Source organism: Lichenostomus cassidix, chromosome 4 (genome assembly GCF_008360975.1).
Source record: "Lichenostomus cassidix isolate B80296 chromosome 4, HeHo_3.0, whole genome shotgun sequence".
NCBI classification, from domain to species: domain Eukaryota; kingdom Metazoa; phylum Chordata; class Aves; order Passeriformes; family Meliphagidae; genus Lichenostomus; species Lichenostomus cassidix.
Genome location: NC_139484.1, coordinates 22,294,167 through 22,317,471, shown reverse-complemented (window position 1 = coordinate 22,317,471; position 23,305 = coordinate 22,294,167). Strand labels below are relative to the sequence as shown.

Below are 23,305 nucleotides of genomic sequence, written 5' to 3'. Positions count from 1 at the left end.
ATGGCCATAAACTGAAAACACAACAAGTTCCACTTCAGCGTGAGGAAGAACTTCTTTACACTGAGCGTGGCAGAGCCCTGAACAGGCTGTCCAGGGCGGACTGTCCCTCTCTGGAGACATTTCTACCCCACCTGGACACGTTCCCGTGTCACCCGCTCCAGGTGACCCTGCCTTGGCGGGGGGAATGGATCAGATGACTTCCAGAGGCCTCTTCCCTACCAATTCCGTGATTCCGTGAACAGTGCAATAGTCTGGGACAAGTTATCGCGCGCAGCCTCAGGACCGGCCTGGCCCACGCGGGCGCTGCATCCCCCCATGTGAGCTGCGCCCCTGAGGAGCCTCGGGGGTGAGGGGCGTGAGGGGGCCGAGGGGCAGGGCGCGGCGCGGCTCACCTGCGCTCACCTGAGCTCACCTGGGCGTGCGCAGCCCGCCGCTCCCGCCCCGCGCCCGGCCCCGCCCGCGCCCGGCCCGCGCAGGCGCTCCGGGGGCTCCGCGCTGTCATGGCGGCAGCGAGCGGCAGCGCCGGCAGGAAGGAGATGGGGCTGACCGGGACCGCGCTGTGAGACGGCGGCAGCGGCAGCGGCAGGAACTTGAGGCGCCTTCGGGCGGACGGAGCGGCGGCCGGCGAAGCGCAGCGCAGCGCAGCCCAGCCCGCAGCCGGGCAGCGCAGCCGCCTCCCGGCCCCGGAGCCGCGCGTCGGGCAGCCCGCGCCCCTCCGCAGCCCGCGGTGAGTGCGAACTTGGCGGGGCGCTGCACCTGCCCGCGGCCGTGCCGAGAGCAGCCGGGGGCGCGGCGGGCGGGAGCCGGGCGGGAAGGAGCAGCGTCTTCCCTCTAGGTTAAAAAAAAGGGAAAAAATTAATTAAAAAAGCAGATTAAAGCCCTGAGGCGGGGGCTCGGAGCGCGGCGGGTCCGGGCGCACTTCCGCGGGGAGAGGCGTGAGCGCTCCCGGGGCGGCTCCCGGCGGGAGCGGGGCAGGGGCCGGGCGTGCGGGCTGAGGGCAGCGCCGAACGGAGCGCGGGCTCAAACGCACCTCGGCTTGTCCTTCAGGGCTGCCGAGACCTGCCCGAAGGCAGCGCTGTGACAGACGCCTCCTGCCGAGGATAGAGCCGCGGTTCCGAGGGCGCGTCCTCCCTCCCTCCCTGCCTCCCTCCCCCGCCGGACGCCGCTGTGCTCGGGAGCCGGAGCCCAGGGCAAGGAAGCACAGGGCCGCCGCTCACCTTCCCGGCTGACCTGCCCTTCCCGGAGCGGCGAGCGTGCGGAGCTGGCGCTGGAAGCCGCAGCCTGCGGTGAACTGGCCATGGCGAGTGAAGGCAAACAAGTTGTTCAGCCAACAGGTGATGATGGAGGAGGAGGAGCGGGAAAAGAAGGAAATGCTGCTGAAGGGGGAAGTGTGCTGCAGCCTTTGAATCCAGGAGTCCCCATCCGAGGCATCAAGATGAAATTCGCTGTGCTGACAGGACTGGTGGAAGTTGGTGAAGTGTCCAACAGAGACATAGTCGACACTGTGTTTAATCTGGTAAGTCGGTTGCCTGAATGAGGGGAAAGAACAGCACGAGTGAGCAGAAGAATCCACAGGTTTTTGATGATGTTTTTCTGTTAATAATGTTTTACATGTTTACACTTTCTCCATAACTGGGTTTCAAGCATTTTCTTTTTGCTTTCCACAAAAGCTGGGAAAAAAGCATATGAGCCTCTTTATATCCACACTTACACTTGAAATAAGTCTAAGCAGCATCCTGCTTAGTTTTCCTCAGAGAAACTGCTGCTTTATTTCGAACTGAGAAGCGTATTATGTTTAAACATTTAACAGGTGTGCTCAACAAGAGAGTTAAATGTTAATTTAGTAACTCAAACTGTCATCAAAACACACACACGTTGTTTTAAGTCAAAACAGTTTTTCCTGTGATGATGTTTACATCTCTTTTTGCTTCCCATTGGAAGTAGGCAGAACTTTCATGTACCATGTGCAGGGGCTGAGGGTGTCAGGGAGCAGTTCATCCAAACATGGCATATAGGCTGCATTTTGGGAGGAGTAGAATGTAGTGTCATGCCCTTTTTTAAATTAATGAATTAGGGACTCAGCTGCTATTTTTTGAATACTGTGGGGATGTATTTATTATTTCATAACAGATCTCAGTAAACATTGAGGGTACAACTTTTCCCTGTTGAAGTGACATATGTAATATATACCATTGAACTTCTTGGGCCAGTTGCTTTTAAATTACATAATTTAAAGCAATTAGACTAGTTAATAATGTTTCCTTGATGTATGAAAACCAAACATTAAGAGAAAAACTCTCAAGTGTATAAAGGTACTGTGCTATTATCAGAGGTCTTAAAACATCTCTAAAAACAATTATTGTCCCTCCTCCTTCCTTTGAGTGAGCAGCTCTGACTCTAAAACAATGTGGTTTCTGACAAACCAGGAAGTGAGAGCATTTAATAATATAAAACTCAATAACAAGGAAAGTTGAGGCAAAAGACATACTGGGGTTTTTTTTATGCTGTTTGCATTTCAGTTATTTTATTAGGATTCTTTGCTACATGCAAATTTTAATGGCTGCTAAGTGTTTGTGTGCAGTGTTAATGTTTTTCAGTGTTATCTTCTTGGGTTATGATAAATATTTATTTTTGAATACTTTTGTGTTAACAGTGTAGTACTCTAGATTGTTTGGATGAAAGTCTCAAAAGAGAGGAATGGCAACAGTTACAAAAGCAAAGTGCAGATCAGAGGTTTCATGGATGCTTCAAGTGTGAGGAAGTGATTTAAGTTACTTGAGTCCGCTTGATAATTGTCCTGGACAAAACACAGTGCACACAAATATGAGCATGAGGTTCACAAAGAAATTCCGGTGAATAATTTAGGACACTTGTGTGAGGGGAAATTGTTAATGAGCATGTTAAATTTTACTTTGTTTCTGGCATGGTCTTTTGAGTGGTGTGCTGGAGGTGTATTTATGGTAGCAGTGCATAGGGGTTCAGCAGAATAATTAAAAATGTAAAAACTCCTTGATTCCTGTGATTCCTGTTCTGCTCCATTTTGGATGAGAGAGGAGCAAAAACTTCAGCATGATTCAGAGTATCCTTGATTTTAGATTTAAGAGTTCTGGAGAATTTGATCTGTGAACTGCATTTCCCTGGATCTTCATTTCCTAAATAGCCAGGGGAAAGTTTCTGGCCTTGTAAGTTTTTGAAACTATGTCCTCACTTTTTCTGCAAGTGAAACAGCATCCCTGACTTCTCTGAGAAGATTCCTCAACCATTTCAGCACACCTGCCTACATGTGGGAGGCTAAAGGTCATGCTTGTGCCTTACATTATTTTATCAGCTGATGGGTGTCATGACATGACCAACAGTTTGGTTACAAGGACACTTAGCCTGCATGTGTGAGAACAAAATCGAAATTTCATGGCAATATCAAAAGTAGTAGGCCTCTTGTTTTGTCTGAGTCCTAGGAAAACATCAGCTAGCTGGCAAGTCAGCTGTTTTGGAAGCTGATTTCTCAAGGTTAAGTGGTTTTATCAAAACTGAAATGCATGAAAAAATCAAACCAGCCAACAAACTCATAGTTTTTGTTACAGAAAGCCATTATTTTCTAGGTTGGTTTTATTTTTTTTTTATAAACTCTTGAAACTGACTTTTTAATGTAGCATTTTGGGATATGAGGGGTATGAAGTCTCCCTACAAAGCAATACTCATTCATCTGTCATGGAGTTTTGCCTCTGTGCAGTTGTTACCTGTGACCACTTCATCTTGTCAATTAATACCTCTGAAATCACACTGACCAGAATTTAAGGTGTGTCTAAGTACTAGTTAGCAATGGTGCAATGGTGTACTTAGTTTTCTCTGTGTGGGTGTACAGAAAATATGTAACTTTGGTATGAAAAAGTGGTTCTTAGCTCTGGCTTTCCTGGTAGTTTGTTTCCCAACAGCTTTCAGAGTGAGTTTGCTGGGGTGTGGGCAGGGTGAGCCAGGGGTATGACAATCATGGTGATCTGCTGGTGCTGGATGGGGTTAAACCCAAAGCATCCCCTCCGGTTTGGTTTCATTCTGTGTGGTGACTCATAGCTGCAGTAGCTCAGGGGTGGGAGCAGAGATCTGCTAGCCTGCTGCTTGTGCTTTGCAAAGAGGACACCTGTGGTATCTGGGGTTTTTTTGATCATTAAATTGAGGCATCTTTAGACCAGAGTGCAAGGAGGGCTGGGCAAATCTCAGTAGAAAGGTGGTTTAACAGATTTATTCGTTATGGCATGACCACCCTCAAACGTGAAGAGATTGTTTTTTAAACAGGGAGATTAGGTGCTCTAATTTTAATTTCTTGAGAAAACATGTTGCTCTTTGTTATGCCCTTCCAACTTGCTGTAGCATATGGAAGTTACGTAGAATTTCTTTCTTTGTGATGGAGAGTCAAGAGAAGCCCAAAGTGCCGTTTTGACATTTCTCATATTTAAGTATTTAAGAGATGGTTGCATTCTAAATGTGAAAGACTCAGGAGGTCAAAAATCTAAAGTGCACAGTAATTTACCTGCTGCTTACTGAAGAAATTTAAGCCTTTGTAGTTCTGATTACTTGAGCAAATAAGTTGTTCACTTCAGCAGTGTTGCATCTTGGAGAGCCACCTCTAACACTTTCTCTGTCCAGCACTGTAACAAAGTGCTTAGTGAGCTCACTTCTGGCATTAACAACATAGTAGTCTCATTTTATTGTCTGGAAATTTTGCTCCTAGAAATATACAAGTTGAGATACACAATTCTACTCCTAGAAGTAAACAAGCTTTGTTTTGGTCAGTTTTCTCAATGAACACAGCTTTCCAGCCCACATTGAATGTGTCTTTGTGTATTTCAGCCTCTCTTGAAAGTGAAGAGGGAAACAGGGACTTTCAAGAAGCTGATTATTCTGTGAAAAACTTGGAAAGTGCATTCTTGTTCGAGTATTAATCTGTTCTGTTGCTTTTTTTGACAGACTAAGTTAAACTATGGATATATATTCCTCATGCATTGTGAATTTTATTTTTAATTAACTTCAGGAAATTTCTCCTTGAATTTCCTTTGTATACAAATCAGGTGAATTCCTGTTCATTACCTCATACTTGCCCCCCTTTGTTAATTAAAATAAAAAACCCTCCTGGTTGGAGAAGATGACAGAATGGAAAAATAAATTACTTACAGTGGGATCTCTTACTAATCTAAAATAACTCTAAGCCACTTTTGTTTTAAAAAGCTTTAGTGCTTCTAATTGTTTTATTGAATATGATATAGACTGTTACTTGATTTGGTTCAATTTTTGCATCTTAGTCTGTGTTGCAAAGACTTGGTTTTTTTCCCCAATTGTTCTGTCTCTTTGGTGAAAAAAATGTGCTGTTGCTTCTGATTCTGTTCATGGATTATGAGGTCCTCACCAAGAGTGACAAAGTGCAAATGAGAAAGAAAAACAAGTTTTTATCACCTTTGCAGGAAAAATAATGGGATCTGAGGACCAGAGACTAAAATTGCTTTGTAAATTTAGTTTGTCAGCTCTTTCACTTCTGCCAGACTTTACTAAAACCACAAATAAAAAAATCAACCTAAGTTAAAAAAATTCTTACAGATTACTTTCCTGCTGATATAACAGGTTTCTAATTTGGATGGTTTTTGTACAGTAATGCAACTATAACTCGTAATGGTTTTTATCAAGTCTAAATTCCCCTTTTTTCATATCTGATCAGACTTATTTTGCATGAGTCATGTTGTAGAAAACCCCCAAAACTAATGCTGATAGAATTAAATGTATTGCAGTAGTAAAAATCCACCATAAATGTCTTTGTAATAATGCATTCTTTTCATTACATTACTGTATGTTTTTAGAGACTTTATTTCCTACATAAAATTGTCAGTGATGATGACAAGTCAAAGTAACCAAGGAGCTTCTAGAATATCACTGAATATTGTGGATTTCTTAATAGATGCAGTATTCCTTAGTAGCTTCCCAGTAAGTACACCTCTGGCTACAGTTATCCTAGTTCAGTCACTTCTGGCCACTTACAGTATAGATGATAAGGTAAGTCTGTGGCTTTAGCTGGGTCAGGCTTGTAGGGTTTTTTTTTAAATCATAGTAAATTGAATAGTCAGCTGTCTTAGTGGTCATGCATGATTTTTACTTACTGAAGTGATGCACACTGGGCTTTTCGTCGGGTGTTGATGCAACTTGGACATTACTGTGTAGTTAGTGGAAATATCACCCCTGCATAGGAGGTGCAGGAATTGAGGGAAATTTTGTGGTTAGTTAAGAAGGGTATGGAATGTAGTGAGATGGTAATGACAGTCTTTAATCAGGCATGCTAACAATTTAGAAGAAAATTGTCTAGGCTCTGAAGAGGAGCTGATCTGTACTTTGGCTCTGGTGTCAACTCACTTCTGTGACTGCAGCTTAAAATACACTGTAGGACAACAAAATATTGAGGACAAAATTGTAAAGGCTACATGGGAAAATGTTCAGTTTTGCTTACTCTTCTGCTAAGTTGCCAAGTTTTTATAAATTCTTGTGTCCAATCTGAAATTTCAAGTGTCTGTGAAACCCTATGAACACGATCTGTCTTTTCCTGAAGTGTTGGCATCCTGTACTGACAGCAGTGGGCTCTGTACAAAAATAAAGCTAAAAAGGCAAGGCCAAACTGAGCATTTGCATACATCATGTCTTAATAATGCTATATTTGTTAGACAATTTTTAATTAGCAGCCCGTTCTACAGAGAAGCCTGTTCAAAATGCGTTCAAAGCGTGGCTTAGAATTCCCCTTTAGAGGGGAGCACATCAGTTCAATGACAGATTTTTCTAGGTGGTGTCTGGTAACAAGAGGGAGTCACATTTCTATTGCAGTTGCTTTGCTGTCTCTAGGTAGTGTTTTGTGCTGCGTCTGCCAGACAGTCCTGGGCTGGGTGGGCCATGGGCCTGACCCAGTAGAGCAGAGAGCACAGCAATGTAGGGGCCATATGGAGTGGCTCAGGAAAAGCATCTGCGGATTAGGGAATAGAATGAAATTAGTCAAAAGCATCAGGGAAGCAGGTGGATGGCATGTCAAGGTTGCAACAAAAGCTGGACATTGCGAAGTGAGATAAAAATAGATAATTATAAATGTATGCTGAATCAGCACACTTTGGGTCACCCCTCCAATTATCTCTTTCAAGATGAGTGTCAGTGAAGAGAAGTTTCTTGAAGTGGCTGTGTTGACTGAACACTGGAGGTTGAGGAAAATCAAAGATGAAGTGTTTTGTCAGTTCTTTTTCCTGGTAGTGTTGGTTTGATAGTTCAGTACTCAGTGGCTGGTCAGGTGTACATTTAGATGCTGAAGTTTGCTTAGAAGTCCCAGTCTTCTGCAAGTAATCAAGCCTGGTATTTTTTTTGGCATGTATTAAGGTTTGAAGTCTGATGAAAGATAAAAATGAGATTTGTCTGTGGTTTCCTTCACTATCTGTATATTTGTTTTACCACCCATTGGTGAACCTGTGATCGTTCTGAGTTTTCTGTCGCTTGACCTTTTAGTTTTTGCTGTATAAGTTGGCAACTTAAAGCAGTGGTAGCTTCTCTCTTCGTGCAGTCATCAAGTTCTTTATGAGCCTTAAGGTGGAAGCTTTAATCTGCTACACAGATGAAATAAGCTCTAGAGTTTAGTCACTGGAATGTGAAATAGCTTCTTGCTACCTGTGGTGTTTCTGTCTTTTTCTGTCTTCTTTAAGAATCTATTCTGTCAAACTCAGCCGTGCATGCATTAAATTTATGCATATCTTTTTAAAGAACTTCCATTTATTTTAAATGGGTCAATCTGGCAGAAAGTTTTTGTTCATAATCGCTAATTACAGTTAGCTAACTTTCTGCTGTTCAAGTGTCTTCCCCAGCCCCCGGAGGCCTTGCTGGCCTCTTCGTAACGTTTTGCATAATGGTTTTTGGTATTAGCTTGACCTAATTACTAATGTCCTAATTTAGATTGTGTTTCTGCTTTAACTGATTCTGGATTTTTCTGTTGCACTTGCTAACCGACTAGAGCATATTACTGTCTGTCCGAAAACTAGTTTGGCCATTTTTATGTGACTCTGGGAAACCCTCAGGCTTTTTCTGTGAGCTCTGGCTGATTGCCACGAGTCTGAGGGCTCCATGAATATGTGTAAAACAGGATACTATTGCCACCTGCTTTCTGAGTGCTCTGTGTGGCCAGTGGAGACTGTCGTTTCCAGCATGCAGTGCTCTGTGCTTGGATCAGATAGCAATCGAGATGCATCCTTGCACAACTGCTGTCATCAAATTCACCAGATGATGATACTGCAGGAATTGCAATAGTACCTTTCCCTGAGACACTGGAGGCTTTGTGCTGACACTGGGAGCCTGGAATAATTTGTGAAGAGCTTGCATTGCTATAGTGCTTTAGATTTTAGAGCTTCACAAATGGGCATAAATAGTTTCTAAATAGAAACTAATTTGTGGAGAAGAAAAATCTAATGCCTTCTGTTGCATTGGATTCCCCTAGTAGTAACTGGGGAGCTGGGAGCAGCTATGTCCCAGGCATGATTTTCTTGTTAATAGCTGCCTTGAGAAGATATTTAAATGAGAATTGCTAGTGGGAATAGGATGTGCTCTGTTGCCTCCTGTAAATGAGAGTTTGAGCTCCTAGTCTCTCTGCTGCAGCCTGCATGTGAATAGTTTCGTTGATGTTTTTGTATTCTACATGTATCTAGGAAAAAAAAGTCATATGCGGTGTAGAAAAAATTCAGATTATTTTTTGTGTGACTGAAAAGCTGTAATTGAATTGTTCAGGCAAAAACCTGTTCTGCTTCGTTGATGCAACTGAAGAAATCACCATTTGAAGAGCTACTGGGTTGTCTTTCCTTTGCAGCTGGAAGTTGAAACCAGAGTAACTGTGTAGGACTCATCTGTTCAATGAAGGTGTGTTGTGTGTGTGTCAGCATCTCCCCTTTTGCCATCAGCAGTTGTTCTCTGAGCTGTGGACAGAAATTACAGAGATAAATCTCTAAATGAAGTCTATTATATTTGCCCCACTTAGATACTCCAAATTTCTAGGTTTGTCCTGGACTAGCTCTGTGAAACAATAACTGTAGGAATCCATAGGGTGGCCTGTAGCTTATTTATTCTCTCCTTGGGAATGCTGAAAGACAAGAGGCACCAGGAAGCAGCAGGTAAAATGGTAACTGCAGGAGGGCAATTTCTCTAATAAAAGACCAGCAAGAGGAGAACCAGTAGCATCTTGCAGTGAACTGGGAAATATATGATTATGGAGTCCAGGATGCTGAATGTTTGCTTGATAAACCCCTCACAAAGTGATTCCTTTATCAAACTGTGTATGTTTGGGTGGGAATTGTACTGGCTGCTTTCCTGAATGTGATTAGGGTCGGGGTAGATGGGGAGTGAGGTAAACCCTGTTGTTGTAGAACTGCTGAATAAAGGCTTTGCAGATCCTGCAACTTTTTACTAGTCCATTATTGGAGAGGTTTTGTGGTGTTTGCACTTCTTGGGATTAAAATAGTGTTTTGAAGGACAATTTTTTTTGCAGGCTTACTAATGATCCAGGTGGACCTTGGAATCAATATGTGCTTAAGAAAACCGACCAAAACCTGCCACCACCAAAAAAACCCCCAAAATCAAAATCACAGTTCCTCTCCCTCCAAAAAACCCTGAGACCAAACCAAAAACAGCACTTTCCTCCCAACCACCCCCCTCCCCACCCATGAAACCAAACCCAAAAGGTTTTTTTATCTGGAGTCATAGACTTCATTTACAAGATGTGGCCAATGAGACAGAAGTAGAATTGCTGATGACCCTTAAAACAGTGCAATTGATGGGAGGATAGGAACCAAATGACTAATGTTGTGAATGGTGCATGACTGTTAAATAAACAAATGGAAACTATCAGTCCAGTCAGCATCTGCCTCCTGCTAATGTTTTTGTTGAAACTAAGCATGTGATTTGTCTCTAGTTGGGTTGTGAACTTGATTGAAAAGAACTTGCAAGCTCTTTTTTTCACTCCCTCTATAGTGGGAGCTTATTTATACTGTAGGATTTGGTTCCAGTGTGTCATATAGGTGCCCTAATGCCTGGCTTTTAGGTCTCTGATATAGACTATGAAACTAAATAACTGTGACTGCATTTTTTAGAATGTGTTGTGAATCACCCAACATGGGATGGGGAGCTGTCTATGTTTAATATATTGCTGCTGTTATAGAATGGGAGAACACTGAGGTACTGGGAATAGATATTTCAATTGGGATTGCTGAAGATTGTCTGTCCAATTTGTAATCTACACCTTCTGAAGCTATGATGTTCTTAATAGTTCTGATTTCCTTGGCTTTTACAGGGTAACAGTGGTGCCCAACTGAACAGTAAAGTGCAGTGAAAAGAGTTCTCAGGTTCAGAAACTGTACCAGTGGTTTCTCATCTTTATATAAATCAGTAAATGCTTATGGGGAAATTATTGCCTTGTTTTCTTGCCCATTTCTTCCTTAAATGTAAGGTCCCAGTCTTGTGCCATGCTAGATTATCTACTGTATAACCTCACACCAGGACACTGCTTTGTCCTTTCTGTGCCCCCTCTGCCTCTTGTGTGACCTGGCACCTGCTGCCTTCATCCTTGGCTGCAGAAGTGAGTCCTGAGCATTCACTGTAATCTGTAGCAGGCTAGGAATCTGTGAATGCCACTCTGTGCTGCAGTTGCTGTGGATCAGCTGACTGGCAGGGGCATTGCCTTTGGGGAGATGTTTATTCCATGACTCATCTGAGACCTGCTGCTGAAGACTTGTGCCCTTCCTGTGTACTGCTTTTAAAGGGGAATGTATATGGCCCTTTGGGAGTTTTGCTGGTTTGGTTAAGTCTCACCTCTGCAGGAAGTGAAAGCCAGCCTGGTTTTTCCCTTTAGTAGGAAGAGAGTCAAACGGCCATTTGTCAGGAGGGCAGAGTGATGGTGTTGTGAATGACTTATAAACACCTCTTCTGCAAAGACCAGGCTCATATGCAGAGAAAAATGTTGGATTCATGAGTATGGGAAGAAGGTACAGAAAGCAGCAAGTGTCAGACCTTGTGGTTAAGGTGTTTGAATAAGGCATTGTAGTAATTTATAATGACAGGGAAGATTTGGAGCTGGAAGACAGTGGATTTCTTGGCTGTATGTAAGGATTTTACTGAAGATTTCTTTGTTATGTACAGAATCCTGACTTCCTTCCTGGAAAGTTAATTGTTTTCACGTGAAGGGGTTTGTCCAGTGACTGAAATATCACTGAAGTTGCTTAGACATAGTTAAAGAAAAATAGAATTTAGGTGGCAGAAACTTGGGTTTCTTGCTTCTTGATGGTGCTGTCATTTTTCAGGTAAGTGATATCCCTGTTTCTGGCTAGATCATGAGGAAATTGAAAAAAATGTCATCTAACATTTCTTGATACAAGTCAGTGTAGTACATTGTCTGCCCCCTCCTCCAAAAAGTAAAAGAAAAGGCATGTGGTGAAAATAATTTTCACATTGTCAGATGATGTAGATGACTGTAACAAGGAAATTTGTCAGCTCAGACTTTCCCTCAGCTAGGTTTTGTGTCTGCAAATTGAGAAGCCAGGAAAACTGGATACAAAGTGGAAATGAAGAAAAAATACTGAAATTTCACTTGATGGCTGAGTTAGTCTTGATGTCTTTGTTGCTGTTCTTTAAAGATGGATGTGTCTGTAGGGATTCTTTAATTAGGTATGCGAGGATTTGTTGGGGTCTCTTTCATTCTAGACATACAAATAGGGGTAGAGGTAAAAGTTTAGAGAAGCAGCCAACCTGCCCAAAGAGATTATCATAAAGTAACGTCACATATGTACAGTTTAGTTTAATCACTGTAATTGTGTCATTATAAAACTTGTTTATAAACTATTTGTTTCAAATTCAAACTTCTGGATTCAAATCCTGACAATGTAAATGTCACTATCTTGTCACTATCCATCCTATTAGGAAATTCGTGGCAGACTGGTGATGTTACCAGTGACTGGAAAAGGGAAAACAACTCCTGGGGTTAAAAGGTGGGGACGAAAAAAGGAAGACCCAGGAAATCCAGGCTGTTCAGTTTTACCTCTTTGCCTGACAGGATCATAGGGCAGGCGCTCCTGGAAATTGTGCTAAGGCACATAGGAAATAAGGAGGTGATTGGTGACAGCCAGCAAGGTGTCACTAAGGGCAAATCACTCCTGACAAATTTGGTGGCCTTCAGTGATGGGGTTGCAGCACTGGTGGATGAGGGAAGAGCATGATGTTACCTATCTGGACTTGTGGAGAGGATTTGACACTGTTCCACACAACAGCCTTTTCTATAAACTGGGGAGACATGGATTTGGTGGATGGACCACTTGCTGGATAAGGAATTGGCTGGAAGGTTGCACTCAAAGACTTGTGGTCCAAGGCTCAATGTCCAAGTGGGGAGCAGTGATGAGGGGTGTTCTCAGGGGTTGGTGTTGGGACCCGTGCTGTTTAACATCTTTGTTGAAGACCTGGGCAGTGGGATTGAGTGCACTGTGGTAAATTTGCTGACAGCACCAAGCTGAGTGGTGTGGTCAGCCCAGCTGGCAGGAAAGGGTGCCATCCAGGGGGACCTGCACAGGCTTGAGGGGCAGGCCCATGTGAACCTCATGAAGCTCAGTAAGGCCATGTGCAAGCTCCCACACCTGGGTCAGAGCAATTCCAAACACAAATACAGGTTGGGCAGAGAATGGATCTAGCCCTGGGGAGGACTGGGGAGTGTTTGTGGACAAAAAGCCTAACATGATTCAGCTGTGTGCACTTGCAGCCCAGAAAGACAAATGTATCCTGGGCTGCATCCAAGGCAGAGTGGCCAGCAGAGTGAGAGAGGAGATTCTGCTCCTCTCCTCCATTTTTGTGAGATTCCACCTGCAATGCTGCATCCAGCTCTGCTGCCTGCAACATGAGAAGGACATGGTTCTGTTCAGGTAGGTCCAGAGGAGTCCACCAAGATGGTCAGGAGGCTGGGTATAAGGAAGAAATTCTGTACTGTGAGGGTGGTGAGGCATTGGCACACATTGCCCAGAGAAGCTGTGGATACCCCATCCCTGGAAGTGTTCAAGGTCAGGTAGTGTGGGGCTTTGAACAGCCTGGTCTAGTAGAAGGTGTCCCTGCCCATGGCAGAAGAGAAGGAACTAGGTGATTTTTAAGGTCTTTTCCAACGCAAACTATTTGTTGATTTGTTAATCCTGCGTTAATCTCTATGGGGAAACCTCCTTTTAAGTACAAAAGAGTGTCTGAGATTTAAGTTTAACTTAATGTGGAGGCAGGGGGAATTGTTTCAGTGGTCTTTGACTTGTCCCATCTCTGTCATGTATTGTTTAGTGTCTGTGTTTTCATTTGCTCTGCAGTGTGACACTATCCTGTAGCTATTGCTGACGTGGTGTTTAATGAGTGTTTTGTGCCTCATTCCTACACTGCTAGCTGAATCCCAGTATCTTCCTGAACAAGGATATTTCTCTGCCTTTCAGTGGAGTAATGCCACATAGTGCTGACAATAGCACTGGTCAGACACAGGTTTAATGTCCATTTCACAGCATGCATGGTACCTATTGTGCAGAATAGCTCTTTAGCTTTGAAATACACTTACAGCATGTTTTCTGTGTGTTGGCAGTGCATTTGAGTTCTATAGCATTGAGTGATCTTGATGCTTCAATTTCCTGTTGAAGTAGGTATGTGGGGAAGGAGGTGAACAGCTTGAAATGCTCATTTGTAGTCATCTTCCAGTTGAATGTTCAACTTCTCAACTTCTAAGAGTCAACTTTATATTTTCTATAGCTCTGTTGCTCACATTTATGAGGCTAGAGGTGTAGTTAGAATTCTGTTTTTCAGCTCTTCTAGGTGTTTTGTTCATCAAGGATGTGTCTAAATAGGTTTGTTTGCTCATGACCTTACTGTGCAAATTGGAAAGAATGCTTGAATGCACATATGGATTCTTAAAACAGATATTGATCACTATAACAATGGGATCGATGCACAGTAAAGGATTTCTCAATTGCAGTAATTGTATGTGCAAATTTCTGTATTAAAAGGTGCATGAACCTCAGTGTTAATATCCAAAATTTTGAAGGCAAAGATGCCTTTGTTTAGGATGGTTAATAATTTGGCCAAGAGGAGCTATTGTCCATTATGAGTATGCATGCAAACTATCTCTGGTTCGATTACAGTGGTGTCAAAGAAAACAGAATAATCAAATGTATGGATGACAATATTATCAAATATTAGTTATCCAAGCATATATTTTTTTTATCTTCTGGCTGTCTTTTGTTATGCAGGATGTAGTTGGGATCTTGGTAAGATATTACTATGTTGTGGTGCTGTGACCCTATATAAGGTATTTATACAGTCAGATGTATACCAGAAAAGATGTTAAAAATAATTGAGAAGTTGCTCTGAAGAGTCAGTGGTTCAGACATGTCTTCTGTTTTAAGCAATCTTCAAGGATTTTCGCTGAAGTTCTGCTCTTTTTTTGCAGTCACTGTGTGATACTGTGCTCCAGAGACATGTATGGGTTCAGCCTTTGATCAGATAACAACAGATCTTCTAACACACACAGTCTTCCTGCACAGACACTACTGAAAGCAGGCAGGTTTAGATTAGATGTCAAGAAGAAAGTCTTTACTCAGTGGGTGGTGAGGAGCTGGCACAGGTTGCCCAGAGAGGCTGTGGGTGCCCCATTGCTGGGAATGTTTGAAGCTGGGCTGGATGGGGCTCTGAGCAGCCTGATCCAATGGGTGGCATCCCTGTGCACGGTGGGGAGTTTGGAGCTAGATGATGTTTAGGGCCCCTGCCAATCCAACTTATTCTGTGATTCTGTGCTTTCAAAGCTGGAGCAAATGTGTGTTTTTCTGTGGGGTGGAGTCAGGTATCAAGGAGGTTGAGGTGGAAGCTAGAAAAGGAGGATGGTCAATGGGCTTCCCACTGCTTGGCCAGGCTTTGCTTCCTCCTTGGAAAAGACGGGATATCAAGTCTAAGTACCTGGCTCTAGAGCTGCCTCATTATCTTGTTGCTTCGTGTTTTTATGTGAAGTCTCAATTCCTTTTGGCTTTAAAAGGAAGAAAGGAAAACATTTGTTCTGTTTGTTGTAACCCACAGTGTGACTGTTCCAGTAAATAGGCACACAACCTTTACAGACTGGTATGAAATACTGCAGTTGCAGCAGCACCCATTGTTTTTCTACCTTGTCTACACAGAATTGGTTCTGTTTCATCTGCAAATCCTGTTGTAAGGGTGGCTGGAAGGCTTGACGCTGGGTTCTCATTCTGAAAGTGTAACAAACTGTCCTTATGAAGGGCTGATTCTTCCTTCTGTTCTAATCTCCCTGTGTTTTAAACAGGTGGGGTGATTATATGATCATATGATTTTTTTGTCAATACATATCAGAGTATATTGCAAGATTCCTCTGCTGTTAGGTGAAGTCATGAAACATCCACTGAGGGGTACTTGGTATGTGTAAGTTGCCATTTAGATGTTTGTTTTCCAATTCCTGAGATGTAATATATGGCAAAAGGTAGAAACCTGTTTAAAAACCAGAAAGTAAGAAGTGAAATTGTCAAAGGAGAAGTAGAAATTGGCAAACTATCAAATATGCTAAACTTAGTGTTCTAAGACAATGTGGGTGTCTATTAATTGCTTTGTAAACAACATAAGAACAACATTGCTGAAAGGCCAATTTATCAGTAAGACGTTGCTGTGCCAATTCTGTGGTTGCTCAATATTAAACAAAAAGGAGGTGGGAAGCACAGTTTTTAAAGCATATAATTTGCTATACAGGTATTTTTTTAGCTGTTTTTAACCTGTTACAGCTGTGACTGAAGTTCTTCAGAAAGCAATGACCTAAAACCTTAAATGAAGTTACATAGATTAAAGCTCTAGGAGCGATGGTATCTGTACAACTCAGACAGCAGAATATGAAGCTGTGTTGTTTGGGATTTTTGTCTTGCTGTGGTTGTGACCTGTCCCATAACAGTGGTTGTCACTGAAGAAAATTTGTAAATGCTCAGGTCTAGGGGTAGACTTGGGGCTGAGGAACTACTTTTTTTTTTTTTTTTTTAATCAATTGGGAAAATGACAAACTTTTGTGTTTTGTTGAGACAATCTATTTGTCCCTAAAGTTAGCCTTCTGCTAACTGCAGTGAGAGATTAGAAGATTTTAGCATTTTTATGTATTTGGAATCTCATTGGCAACCACTACTTTTCATAGTTCTTAGTTAGGCAAGGGGAACTGAACACAAAATCTGTTCTTGGTGACTGACAGTGTAGTGAGAGGCTTGTTCCTGTAAAGGCAGGAGACAGGCTGTGTTGTGCAAACAAGTGCCTAAAGTAGGGTGTCCTAAAACCTAAAGTCAGTTCATGCTAGAACTTGTGTGATACCTGCTTGAAACCGAAACCAAATAATAATAATAGTCGTGTGAATGCAAAATGTTTCTTTTATTTTTTTTTTTAAGTGAAGGAAAATACGTATCAGTAGAAGTAATAGTTGATGTTTTTATTAACATGTATCAGTAGAAATATTTGCTCTTTATGTTGAAAAAAAGTTACTGAAGAAAGCATGTTGAAAATCCAGAGATGTTCCTATTTGCTAGGTCTTAGAAGCGACACTGGGAATTGTCTCTCTTTCACCTGCTAATTCTCTGGAATGTGTGTACTAAAGCAGCTCTGAATGGAGGAAGAAGTGAAAATTCTCAGGTTTTCAAATCTGAAGTCACAAATATCTGTTAGCAGCTAAAGGTTGGAGCTCCTCTGCATGATGTGAAGCAGATACATTGTGGGCAAATCTTTAAGTTGATCAGCTTTGTGCAGCAAATGCCCAATGTGAAGGATCATGTTGGAAGAAGCACAGATGTGTTATAATTTGAAGTATCTGGCTTGCTTTGCTTTGGCTGCAGCTGTGGTCACTGTCATTATTGCAGATGGTCATCATCATGGTTACTGACAACAACCATCCGAGGTTAGAAACATGAACTTTTACATCATATTCTCACAATGTATATGTAAAATGTAAAACTTTTAAAACTTGTAACTGGACTAATGTGATTTGGAAAAAATTATGATTCCTTGTCCCCTAGGATGATGATCTTGAATTTATGAGAATCTAATTGTTGATTTGATGGAAAGAATTAAGGCCAGTAGGGTGATTCACAGGCCAAATGCATATTAAATAGGGAAATATGTAAATGGGGTTATTTCATAAATGTAGCATTATGTAGTGTGCATAAAAGCTACTCCTAATTTTTGCAGTAATAGGAGGCATGAACAGAGACATTTCTTTCTGTGTTCCTACAGACTCCTTAAAATTCTCCGTTAAATGGATGCACCTCTCAGGTTATTTATGACATTCTAACAAAGTATTGTTTTTTGCATGACTGATTTCAGTCACATATTTTTGGGTTCCAAAAATGTTGCTGCTCTATAAAGCTGAAATTACTTTTGTATTAAACACAGAGAGAAATAGGACTGGAACATAACGAGAAAAAGAAATCTAATTTTATTGCTTCTTAAATGTTATCTCACAAGAGCATTCTTCTGATTACCTGGAGTCATTTAGCACCATCTGTAGTGCCATGTGTAACATAGTTAAAGTAGTACAATAGGATAAACACAGTTAAATTAAAAATGGTTGCCACGCAAGTAAGAATGTAATATTTTAGGAATTTAAGAGTCTACCGTGGAGAGGGGTTTTTATCTGTAGCTTTATTTTCCATAACCCTCTGCTTTCCCCTTCGGTCCTCTCAGCGCACAGCTTTGGTGGCAATGAAGTGCTTGCCTCTGGGAAGTCTTCTCAGAGAGAATGTCATTACTGTTTGTTTCTTCTGTATTTCCTGCTCAGTCTAGAACTGTGTTAGTGCTTTAGCTGTCATTCACTGCAGCTTCTCCTCTTGGCCCTGACTGCCCACATGCAGAAAGAGAAGCACTGTGATGACTGTTCTTTACTCTAGTGGCATCAGGATTTGCAGCGGTATCCAGAGTTATGCTGCTAAATTGCCTCCAAGCTTTTGCAAGAGCCCATGGACTGTTTAAGAAATGGTGGATACAGTGCTCAGCACTTTGGTTAGTTGTCTTAATGAGAAGTGTGAAAATCAAAAATAGAGCCTTGCTTCATATGACCTTTTGATTTGGAAGGGTGGTGACATTCAGCAAGATACTTGTGATTCACTAGTGTAGTAGATTGCCAATTACATTTTACATAATGTTGATTTCTTAAAGCTTTGTTTGCCTTGTTTTTGAGAAAAGGAATCTTTGAGTGGATAGAATTACTGGAATAGCATAGTTATTAAAGTTCTTTTGTCAGTGTTGCAGTCAAATTCTCATTTGTTAGAATTCTTCGAGATGCTGAAAGCAGTTCTTTTTTCTGGTTTGTCTGTAAATTGCTTTGTACAAAGGTTACAAACTGTAGCTGGCAGTATTTTGTCAGAGTATGATTGACACTAGCTTTATACTTTGATAAGGTTACAGAGAAGTGTAACTTGAATTTCTACTTCTGTAACTTTTCTTCCTGAACACTTGCTTAAATGTTTCATTAGGGTTTGGTTGGGCTGACTATAAATGTATTTCACATGTCCCTTTCCTGTCTCTTGTCTCAAAATTTGCATGAGAGGAAGGAACAAAGACAGTTGAAAATTTTATATTGAAGTACTTATGAATAATATTTGTCACAACAGCCTTTTGTATTCCAGATCTGTCATTGACCAGCTGTGTTTAGGTAAAAATTTTACCAACGACAGCATTGCAGGTGAATGGCAGTAAGGATGAAATAAATTTTGGGTTCATTTTGAAATAAGAATGGTTTCTTAAGAATTGTATTCTATGCTAAGTCCTTTGCAAAAAATGTCCAATAATAAATAAGAACTGAAAAATCCCATCCCTTTAAGTTATGCATGAAGAAAATAATACTATTTTCCCTTTCTCCTTCCACCCACTGTCACTGTATTTTCCACAGTGTTGGTAATTGAATAATTTTTTTCAGTACTTCAGTTTACATGTATGAAAAACCCAAAGAAACATGATTTTTTGAAAGTGTGTGTAATGCTACAGTTTGACAGGGTAAATATACTTCAGTAGTGATGTCATCATGTGAAATAAGAATGCTCCAATTGTATGGCTGAGTAGTCATCCATGAGGCACCTGTGTGCTTCCACAGACTTATTCCCTTGAAGAGGGATTAATGTGGATAAAATGTTAATCTGCTTCACTCACGCTGCATAATTCAGTTTTAAGTAAATACTAAATAGGAAAAAGATATATCATAAATCTCAGAAGGAAAATTGAGAATTTGCTGGGTGGAAAATCCTATGCTTTGCAAACATCTTAAGGGTATTACAGAAAACTTAGGGTTTATAAGTTTAGTTGGATTTCCAAGACCTCACGGTGCTTACTGCAAGTATTTGAGTAAATAGAGCCAGTTTTTCTTTCTTACTCCTTTTGACTTAGCAATTGATAGAGCTGAAATAATGTGGTGGCTGTGCCAAAACCCATATTTGTATTTCTTGCTTCAGTTTTCAGTTACAGAAAGTGAAGTGTTCTGTAATACAGATTGTGTGCACACCTGCCATGCCGGTAGGACAGGAGAGGTTTACTTTGGGTTTTTATATTAACTCAATCAGGATAACACAATGGGGATGTTTACGTTTGGAGACCAGCCTGAGTTAGGTTTGCAGGGAAGTGTACAAAGCTATTTGCAATGTACTTAGTGCACTAAGACATAGCAATTTACACCTGAAAAGTGTTGATTTTAAGATGCTTTCAATTTAAGATAAAACCTAATGTTTTGCAGACTTTTTAAAGCTTTTTATTTAAGTTCACCTGCGTATGATGCAGTTGTGTTATCTATAGTATTGTACACGTATGGCATCCATACATATGCTTAGAGATTTTTTAAAAATTTATTGTATGACACAGAAGTGTAAGAGAACTGTAATATTGTTTAACAAAACCATTTGCTAGAATTCTATTGAGGCAGAGTGGTACAATTTAGAAGTGAAGTACTCTGTGCCATAATTGGAGTGGCTAAAATGAAAATATTAAAGGCAGGGATTGTTGTGTTGTAATAGTGGAAGTGCAAGTGTTAAAAAAGATACAAACAATTGAGAGAAGAGCAACATTCCTCCTAAAATTCAGATACTGAAAGGCTTATCTTGGCATAGCACTTAAAAGTTTATAATTGCCAATAAAAGCATCCCTTGAAAGAGTGTCGTGTATAGATTTTAAGAGCCATGGATCAATGTGTTAATGTGACCTCCTGCATAACATCAACCATAAGGCCAACGAATATTTTATGCAGTTAGTCAGCAGACTAAGTGTAATAATAAATCTTGGCAAAGTGGATTAGGGGACAGCTCAGAACAATTGCCAATAAGACTGCAGTTATTTAGGTTTGAGTGACAGTAAGTTTAACAGTGCAAAAACTTGAAAATAGCCGAGTGTTTCTTATATGAGGTGTTCTGCTAGAGATTTGAAGATACTGGAAACGCTGCACTAGAATTAGTTCCATGGAGTCTCATGGAGTGTAGATCAGCCTTGTAGACTAATTAAGGAAACTTAGGTTTTATGAAATACTGCAATAAATGATGCATAAACTTTGATTGTGAAGGGAAGAAGTGTCAGTGCTCTAATGAAAGCCCAACCATGCCTTGAAAGCCCAAAGATGCTAAAATTGGCTCAACATACTGGCTGGAACTTGAGTGTGTTTGGCCTTGCAGAAATCTCTCATCTTTATTAGAGAAATCGGGAAACCTGAGTAACCTGATGTTTGAGCTGGCAAAGACCTGCCTGAGTTAGAAACAGAAAGATGTTTATGTGTCTGGGCTGTGATAATTATGTTCTGCTTTGTACAAAGTATGTCTTGCCCTAGTGTTAGTTATTTGATGTGAGCTATGATTCATGGGATGGAGCTGAAATATTTTTTGGTTGGTGACCAAAGTTAGTTTAATTTGAGGTGAATTTCTACAAGTGAGTTGCTGCATCCTCTCATAACTAGGAGAATTATTTTAGCTGATTGAGAGTTGATACAGTTGTCCTGGGAACAGTGAGCCTGGGAAAAGGCACCTGTTTTGATCCTGATAGTTTCACAGAGATTCACCTCGTGACAAGACAAATAGTGTAACAGGAATTTATAACATACTATCCTCCTTCTTGTCGACTGGGGAGGATCTAGACTGGCAAATTTACTAATACACTGTGAGTGGGGAGCTGGCTGAGCCTCAGTGCAGGGAAGGCTGTGCACAGGGATCACTGGAGTGAGTTTTGGAAGGAAGCCAAGGAAACACTGTCGGGTTGGCTCGGAAGGATTACGCAGAGTCATCCTGATCTGCATCTGAAATATTAGATCTGGCTTGACCCTCAGCTGCTGTGGAATGATTGCAAAGGTGGTGCAGGCAGGTGACACAATGGTTGGAGAAGTGTGGCCTCCTCTTCCAGGTGCCAGCCACACTGTTCTAATGAACATCTTTTCCAGAGCTAGACTGCATTCAGGGCAGGGAGGGATACAGCAGTGCTTTATATCTTTCAAAAAATGGTGCTGCTGTAGAGTTAACAGTCTGTTTTTTGTAGCTGAGTACTTAGCCTGGAGCAGCTTTGCATGTGCTAGCAGAATCTGCATTCACTCTAATTTCTGCAGTGGTGCTTAAAATGCTGTGATTAATCTTTTGTTTTGGTTTGGTCCTTGGTTTGTTTGTTAACTGGTATCCAATAAATAAAAACAGTAAACAAAGTTTCATTTGATGTGCAGGGCTGGTAAAAGCACTCAAATGAGTAAGACTAGTTTGGCAGTGACTATTAACAAGATATTTTACCAATAAAGCTTGCAAATACCAAAGTGAACAAAATTTATCAGAAATGTGCTTAGCAAGGGCAGTTGTCTGTAAATTTATTTGGAATTAAACTTTTCAATTAACTGAAGAAAGATAAAAATGTCATGTGCTACAACAGGAGTGTCTTTGTAACCTGAACTAGTAGACAAGTGAAAGGGGTTGTTCTCTCTGAGGTATTGCTGTTGCTGGGTAAAATTTCAGGCCACAGAGGAACTGTATTGTTAAATGTCAAGTACTCCAAGTAATGGGGCCCACAAGACTGTTTTTGAGGAGTCATGTTTTAGTCATTCCAGGATCTGCTGGAATGGATGTAAGCAGTCTTTTAGAATCTCATCAATTATTGTACAGCTGAAAAGAAAACATACAAGTATGTAATCATGCTTTTAAAGTTATTTTTTTAATTACTTGCCAGCATAAAAGGGAAATAGGAGTTCTGTTGGTACTGTTCTCATCTTATTTTTTAAGAAATTATTTTAGAGTCCCCCTGCCAGAAAGTGGATTCTTTAGGATGGGTATGGTGTTGATTTCATGTACATAACAGCTTATAAATACTGTTTTTAGTGGCTAAATACTTCTAAAAATCTTCCTGTGTGAATGTGACAATGTTCCTGTCAGATATATTTGCAGTGAATGATTTTTAGGAAAATCCTTAACTTGAGCCACATTTTCTTACCTAAGCACCTGAGACTTTGAAATTATGCTTGTGTGTCATTCACTTTTGATGTTTTGGAAGATATATCCATATACTGGAGAATTCATAAAGTTCTTTTTTCCTACTTCAAATCTGTTACCTGAAATGCCCATGAGATGGTGCTCATCAGTCTTGTTTCTGTGATGCAGCAGATCGGTGCATAGTTCTGACTTTTGAATAAGGATTCAGTGATTGGCATTGTTGCCTTTCTAAGACAAAGAACAAGAATCAACTGGCAATACCTTGAATTAATTGACACAATATCCATTACTATGCTATTTTGAAGTGTGTGAAACCAATCTTGGTATCTGTGATTATCTTTTGACTGATGGATTTGATGCTAGTTTACATAAATGATAGGGTAGCACTTAATTTTTTTTTTTGTAAAAATGTTTCTAAATAGCTAAAGGATGGGAAAATGTTTAGACAGCTATCCTTTTTGTGTTGCTTCACTTCCCTCTGTTTTTTTACTTTTGTCTTTTTCATTTTTCAAAGATCTGGGCAAGTTTTTTTATTATTCAGAAAACGTTCTGCTACTAATCTTCACTAGTGTATTCTGTTTTGTAATGTTTTTCTGGGGGGAGCTTGGTTTGTTTGATTTATTTGTTTTTTCCTTGAGTCATGCAGACAGCTTGTAACAAAGAGAAAAGGGAGAAATGTTAAACTCTTGCTAACTGGGGCAGGGAGGATCATAGAATGATAGAATGGCTCAGGTTGGAAGGAAGTTAAAAAAATCTTTCAGTTCCAATCCCCTGCCATGGCCAGGGACGACTTTCACTAGACCAGG

General features: G+C 40.9%; 2 protein-coding genes across 4 annotated transcripts in view; one reads left to right on the top strand and one right to left on the bottom strand.

Annotated features, from left to right (window-relative positions):
• Window positions 1–388: 388 nt before the first annotated feature.
• LOC146438018 (uncharacterized) lies at window positions 389–1,322 on the bottom strand. The gene is made up of 2 exons (XM_085058236.1): window positions 1,218–1,322; window positions 389–831 (listed from the first exon to the last, which is right to left on the bottom strand). Exons 1-2 carry the CDS (start codon window positions 1,297–1,299, stop codon window positions 389–391), a joined length of 525 nt encoding a protein of 174 aa, XP_084914362.1. The 5' UTR covers window positions 1,300–1,322.
• LRBA (LPS responsive beige-like anchor protein) overlaps window positions 1,298–23,305 on the top strand; it is a 365,208-nt gene continuing 343,200 nt past the window's right edge. For all 3 annotated transcript variants that reach the window (XM_085058223.1, XM_085058224.1, XM_085058222.1), the window contains exon 1: window positions 1,298–1,516. In XM_085058223.1, the coding sequence (XP_084914349.1) occupies window positions 1,298–1,516 (219 nt within the window). The remainder of the gene's footprint in view (window positions 1,517–23,305) is intronic.

Bases quoted from the DNA above. Each gene is read 5' to 3' on its own strand.
- LOC146438018 (XM_085058236.1), bottom strand. From the start codon at position 1,299: ATGGCCAGTTCACCGCAGGCTGCGGCTTCCAGCGCCAGCTCCGCACGC. The intron at 832-1,217 runs GTGAGCGGCGGC...TTTTTAACCTAG, and splicing joins AGGGCAGGTCAGCCGGGAAG to AGGGAAGACGCTGCTCCTTC.